Source organism: Labeo rohita, unplaced genomic scaffold (genome assembly GCF_022985175.1).
Source record: "Labeo rohita strain BAU-BD-2019 unplaced genomic scaffold, IGBB_LRoh.1.0 scaffold_221, whole genome shotgun sequence".
Lineage (NCBI taxonomy): Eukaryota > Metazoa > Chordata > Actinopteri > Cypriniformes > Cyprinidae > Labeo > Labeo rohita.
Window position 1 is genome coordinate 45,294 of NW_026128451.1, and position 6,632 is coordinate 51,925.

At 43.4% G+C, this 6,632-nt stretch overlaps 1 protein-coding gene across 2 annotated transcripts; it reads right to left on the reverse strand.

Moving 5' to 3' along the window:
• On the reverse strand, positions 1 to 3,554 carry LOC127159492 (CD48 antigen). 2 transcript variants are annotated; one of them, XM_051102303.1, is made up of 7 exons: positions 2,409 to 3,554; positions 2,150 to 2,288; positions 1,588 to 1,896; positions 1,125 to 1,451; positions 726 to 805; positions 509 to 611; positions 1 to 419 (listed from the first exon to the last, which is right to left on the reverse strand). In XM_051102303.1, the coding sequence occupies exons 3-7, from the start codon at positions 1,820 to 1,822 to the stop codon at positions 268 to 270; spliced, it is 897 nt and encodes a 298-aa protein (XP_050958260.1). In that variant the 5' UTR covers positions 1,823 to 1,896; positions 2,150 to 2,288; positions 2,409 to 3,554; the 3' UTR covers positions 1 to 267. The 2 variants fall into 2 exon arrangements, with proteins under 2 accessions (XP_050958260.1, XP_050958259.1); XM_051102302.1 differs by having other exon boundaries at positions 509 to 805.
• Positions 3,555 to 6,632: the final 3,078 nt, after the last annotated feature.

Sequence of the window (6,632 nt, forward strand, 5' to 3'; positions counted from 1 at the left end):
ACAGAGCTTTCAAACTGAACTGAATAACACTGAAAGACAGATACATTTTTAAAAGCCATTAAATCACTTAATCAAACATGAAAGACTACATTGCATATATATTACAAAAAAAAAAAAAAAAAAATGAAGAAGGAAAGCTTGCTGTACTGAATCTAATGTGAGCATTTACAAATGGGCCACATCAAAACCAGCAGATGAATATAGAGCCTGTAAAAATAAGATTATTAAATGATAAATGTAAAATAGTTGCATGAGAAATTACATCATTTAGGCTTCTGATGTGTGAATATGTGCTTGATCTTGTTCAGCTCTTCTGGATCTGATGACATAAACCAGAAGAATGACAGTAGCCACACCCACCAGGGCAGAGAGGACCAATCGGATCACAGCTTCAGTAGAACCACAACAGTGGACAGAGTCTGAGGAACAAAAACATCAAACTGAGATCAGCTCAGTCAATAAATGCTAATATCAGTGCCGACTTCAACTAATATCAGTGCTGCCGTACCTGAACATGTGTGACAGAGTTTGCTGATGTCCAGATGTTGAGTCTGGTTGCTGATGGGATTGTTAACCACACAGCTGTAGGTGTTTTTATCCTGATATTCCACCTCCAGAAGTAGAGAGAGACTGATGCTGAGATCAGACACACTGATGCTGGACAATAAACTATTTCCTTTGTACCAGGAGAGAGTCACATGACTCACATTCACCACTGAACACACCAATGAACAATTCTGCTGTGATGATGATGATGATGAACATTGTGAAGAGTTACTGCTGATTACAGGAACAGGCAGACGAGCTGAAAACATGAGAGAATAAAGATAAATGAGGATGAATAGAGATATTCAAGCAGACAAGGAAGAAACATTTAGGGAAACCAAGACTGATTAAATGAGCAGAATATAAATCTGGATTCTATAATGAACTGTTGGGTGATTTTAAGAATTAAACAACATCTATTAAATGATTGTAAACTTCTTCAAATTGATTTTAATGCTGTAATAAGGAAAAACAAAATAAATAATATCATAAAACAACAGAATGGACATGAAAGAATCAAAATGTATTATGGATTTCAGTATTGTTACACAAACAGGTGAAGCCGATATTTAACTCACCATAGACAGTGAGAATGTAATCAATCCTTATATAGTAGATCTGTAGTTTATAACGTCCAGCATGTTCAGTTGTGGTGTTTGTGATGGTCAGAGATCCAGTTTGATTGTCCAGCTTCAGTCTGTCTCTGAATCTCCCATCAAGAACATCATCATATACAGTCATGCTGTTGGCCTCTTTATTGATTTCAGCTATTAAAGTGTTTTCATTTAAAAATGTCCACTGAAACAGATCATCATCAGCCATGTTAATAAAGTTTGCGTTTAGAGTGACTGATTCTCCCACCATCGCTGACACTACCAAATTTGCACCTCTAAAACTAAGCCCAGCTGAAGGACAAACAGAAACAGAGTTCATCTAAAAGTTTTTAGGATGGTTTACTAATGTAAAAAGTAAGTAATATCATAAAACAACAGAATAAACATGAAAAATCAAAAAGAACAGTTGAATCTAAAATTAACTCACAGTGAACAGTGAGACTGAATCTCTTTCTCACACTGTTGATCTGTAGTTCATACTGTCCAGAGAGTGCAGCTATGGTGTTTGTGATGGTCAGAGATCCAGTTTGATTGTCCAGCTTCAGTCTGTTTCCGAATCTCCCATCAAGAACATCATAAAATACAGTGATTGTCTCACCCAGTTTTTTTATTTCAGCAATTAAAGTGTTAAAAAACCTCCACTGAATCAGATCACCATCCATTATTTCAGTAAGACCAGAATTTAGAGTGACTGAACGTCTTTCTCTCACTGACTTCACTTCTTCACCAAACACACCTGAAGAACAGAGTTTTAGCATTTAAATCACTTGATGCTGGTTTGATGAAGCTTCACTAAAATACTTTTCAATTAACTTAAATGTGATGTGAAAAACATTCAGCAGCAGCACAAAAACAAACGCCATAAATACTCTTTTAAAACTCACCAACCATATGCCACAAACAGAACAAAACTAATTTGAGAAACATTTTCCTCATCGGTTCACCAAAAGCCTATGATAGAGATGCTTAAAATGTGTAAAAACACTCACATTTATCTGGCTGTGATATTTATCTGGTTGTGACCCAAGTAACAGTTTCCGCTCACATGTCCATCTCCTTTAACATCATGAGAACCAACAGCTTTTGCTGATCTTACATTTTCAAATGAATTCCGGCCCTGTATGAAAACTAACAGCACAAGAGTGAAAAATTGGATTAGATGTCCATATCTACTGGTCTGGTGTGTTCTTTAGTGTTGTGAATTCTATCTAGGTTGTGCAATATTTACAACATATAATATCTCAATACCTGGTTAGTTCTTGTATTGACAAAATCCATCTTTGCACCTCAGAAGTGGCAGAAGCAGCATCTGAGGAGGCATTTAGATGTATTAACACAGACTGATCAATGAAGCTCATTTATTGTGAAACAGACGATATTGGGTCAAAAATGTAACTCAGTGTTAAGTTCTTGTTTGATTAACTGTGTAAAATAATCATCCCATTTGGAACTACATTTGTTGTGTATCAAAGCAAGAAGCAACAATTCCTTTCTCACAGTAATCACAGTAAATGACTATAAAATTACCAGAATCTGTAAATAAACAAAACATGAACTATATGATCACACAGAATGCATTTTTGCTCTTATAAACACAAGACATGTATAATAGTATCAAACCGAAGAGTCGCCACACTGATGAATGAAAAATATATATATAGAAATACTATTAAAAAAGCAGCAGGGCTTACTGTAAAAGTGTGGAGTATTTGTGTCATCTCCATGAGAACTGATTTTATGAAAGCTGGTCAGTGCGTTTGGACTGTATATGTACACATACCAGTAATCTTGATGTCTTTGTTCACACAGTATCATACCGCTAACTTAATGGTAATATTTCATATGGGTAAATTGCCATAACCAATTTACTAGCACTTTTGAAAAGGTCCTGTTCACACGTGATCTCTTAACAACAATTCACCAGACTGAAGAGACTGAATGTGTGAAAAGGGATTATGCTGTGTCTAAAATGTAACTCAGCGTTAACTTCTTTGTACATACGTACTCCAACGCGACACTTTCACTGCTGGACCAGATCTAGGTTCTTACAGAGAGGGGGAACAAACATAAAATCAGACTGGAGACCAGGGCCTGTATTCATGAAAATTCTTAATGCAAAGACTTACTCCTTGAGACAAAATTCTAAGAAAATTCTTAGAAATGTGAGTGTGTCCTCTTAAAATTAAAGATCCTAGTTAAGAAAAAAGTAATTCAAAAAGCATCTTAACCCTAAGAAATGTGTTGCACACAATGCATGACAGTGAGTTAATAGGACACTACACATTAGATTGTGCAGGGTTCATGTTTGTGACCAGTCTTGTTAGAGACATGCTAACATCTCCAACATAGTAAAGAAATGTCATAGTGCAAGAAATGGACGTAAGGTTCTTTCAGAACCTTATTGTGTCACAGTTCATGCCCCCGGTGTACTCCCCACAAAAAGCCGCCGCTTGACAGGATCCCCCCAGGACTCCTGTCCAGGGCCTGTAAGTTCTTTCCGGGCAAAGGCTTACACGGCTTCTGGACACCTTGGGTGTTCAGGCCAAGGTTTTATGAAATCTGTACGAGGATGGCTTCAACCTAGAGCTTCAGGAACTGCGTATAACAACCGATTACGCTCTCTGAGCTATGAAAGTTGCGGCGCAGGCTTTGGGAAGGGCGATGTACCCCGACAAACCCCCCCTGCTCGTCGCCATGGACAGCCCCCTGCAGAACTGCTGAGACCCCGCAACAGCCGGGCCTCCAGCCAGACCCGCCCGACTGCCAAAGTTCTTGCAGGAAAGTGGCAATGTCAGTTCGTCAGTAGGTTGCCTAGAACCCTTGTTAGGTTTCTAGTTCTCCTCAGACGAGCAAAACAGAGGAGGCGGGCTAAATGACCTACCCAGATCCACTCTTGACCCGGGGATGAGAAGTGGACCAGGCCCTACTCCGACCGTCTGTCATCCAGCAGACAGTCACTGCGTGGTCAGTAAGAGCATCCCTCCTCTCGGTTATCTTACAGCACTGTGGCCCTCCATGAGACGGCCAGATGCTGAGTCTGTGTTGGGCACTCACCTGGTTTCTCTGCATGTTGGCAAAGGCACCCCGTGTTTCTTGGGGCTTTCATCTCCAAGCACGGCGCCCTTTGCTCTATTCAGCCACGACATCCCCACTCCAGGTACATCAGGTGTAGTTCCTCGGAGACTGCTAGCAGAGTCCCGAGATAATTAGGGCCCAATCCCTCCTGTTGGCTCCTCAGGACTACCCAACTCGGCTACGCGACTCAGGTTGTGAGCCGTCTGCCAAGTTCTATGGCATTCTCTTACAAAATCAGCTCAGGGCGAGAATGCTGTGGTCCTTCAAGCGGAAATCGCAACCCTCCTGGGAAAGGGTGCAATAGAGCCTATTCCCTCAGCCGAAATGAAGAAGGGGTTTGTCAGCTCCTACTTCATTGTAACCAGGAAGGGTGGTGGACTCACACCAATCTTAGATCTGAGGTTTTCTGAATTGGGCCCTTCACAAGCTCCCATTCATCAGGCAGATCGGTGGAGCACGATTTATCAGATTCCTTAGAGGTGCCCGGAGGTTGAACCCTCATAGGCTGCACCACATCCCCTCTTGATCTGTCTGTGGCCTACAGTAAGATCAGTTGAGCCCCTTCAGTCAGCTGGTTTCTGTGCCCTCTCTATGGAGACAGCTTCCCTGACTGCGCTCACCTCTGTTAAAGGGCAGGAAATCTTCAAGCCCTCTCCATCAACGTTTCGTGCCTGGAATTTGGGCTGGTAGACTCTCACATTGTTCTGAGAACCCGGCCTGAATACGTGCCGAGGTACCCGCCACTCTATGGAGCAGGTGGTGACCTTGCAAGCTATCCCAGGTGAACCCTGAACTACTCCTTCCATCATCCATCATTCTAGCACATTTCATGTAGCCAAGTTCGGCAGAGGAACTTGCTATTACAACCTAATACAGGGTAGGTTGCTACACGTGAACTCTTGTATTGGGTTGGTACTCCACATGTAGTGGCTCCTCATGCTGCCCCATGTGTGCATTTTTCACCTATATTCCCTTGAGATGCAGTGTTTCCCCTGAGACAGGCTCTGTCTCTAGGTTCTGAGTTTCGGTAGTCTCTCCTTGTGTGGAGCCCACCTCAGAATCCTCTCTATGTAGCACTCCCTCTGTGAGATGTTGTGTCCCTCATGCCATAACTCTGGATTGCCTCTGAGTGGGTTGAGACACTCTCGACGACTCAGAACAGAAAAAGTGAGCAGATGCCACACTGGCCTGTTTATACCCGGATGCCTGGGGCGTGGCCAGCTATGCAAATTCTGCACATCCAATTTCATTGGCCTTTTCTCAAAGTTGTCAGAGGTGTTTGGGCTCCCAAGAGTGACCCCTAGTGTTGTACACTCGACACAACGTCTCCGTTCCCTCCATCAGGGAATGAGGGTTACCATATGTAACCAAGACGTTTTATGACGTCTATATATTACTGTCCTGTTTCATTAAAATTCCCTACAGATTCTAAATAAATTATATATATTCAGTGTATGTACTGTCACGGGTGGGAGCAAAGCGACAGACACAGTGGGCGTGACATCAGGCCTCGGAGAGGTTTTTATTAAACAATATAAACAGAAAGTGTCCAAAAAGGGGAAAAAGTGTCCAAAATAAATGGGGGATCTGGTGTCCTCGAAGTGAAGGGAATCCGTGAAGGAGGGGCAGTGTTCAGAAGGGAAGGGTCCAGGTAAGGGGCGGAGTCCGGTGGCCGCACTTGCTCCCCGACGGGGTCCGCGGCAATATGACGGGTAGCGGCTTCCTTTAGCGGCTTCATCCATTCCTTAGCGGCGGCACTTCCTCAGGCGGGTGAGAAGGCCCGGCATCCTGGCCCGCAGCCATTTCCATGCAGCTCACGTCCGGACCGCGGGTCCGGCAGCTCGTCCATCCTATCGGCGGCGCTCGTCCCTTTACGCACCCTTCCTGGACCCAGGAGGACACCAGCGTGCATGCACGGGGAAGAGACCGGTCTCCTGAGGAGAGGCGCGCTCTGCATTTTAACAGCGGCGGTGATGAGGCTTCATTCACATCAGGTGTGCCTCATCACACGCCGCCAGACCTGGATGTTTCAGCGCCCCTCCTCCTCCCACACGCCCACTCCCGTGGGAGCCTGGTGAAGGGCGGCGATTACCAACGGGGTGAAGCTGATAATTAGGGGGGAGGCAGCCGACTCGTCACAGTACTTATTAACTCTAAAGTATTATGTTACATCTTGTTTGTTGAACTGTTGCATAAAATCAATATCACATTTGCAATCATGCTGATGTTCAGTAAAACAGCACTCCTGCTCTTGTGATATTGCGTAACTCAGTCATATCACAAGTATCATACAGAATTTATCCTTATATCTTGACTTTTGTGGTCATTCTGCATAGGCTATATCATCATATCAATGTGCACGTTCAGTTCATCGCAATATGAAGAAAAGCTTCACCT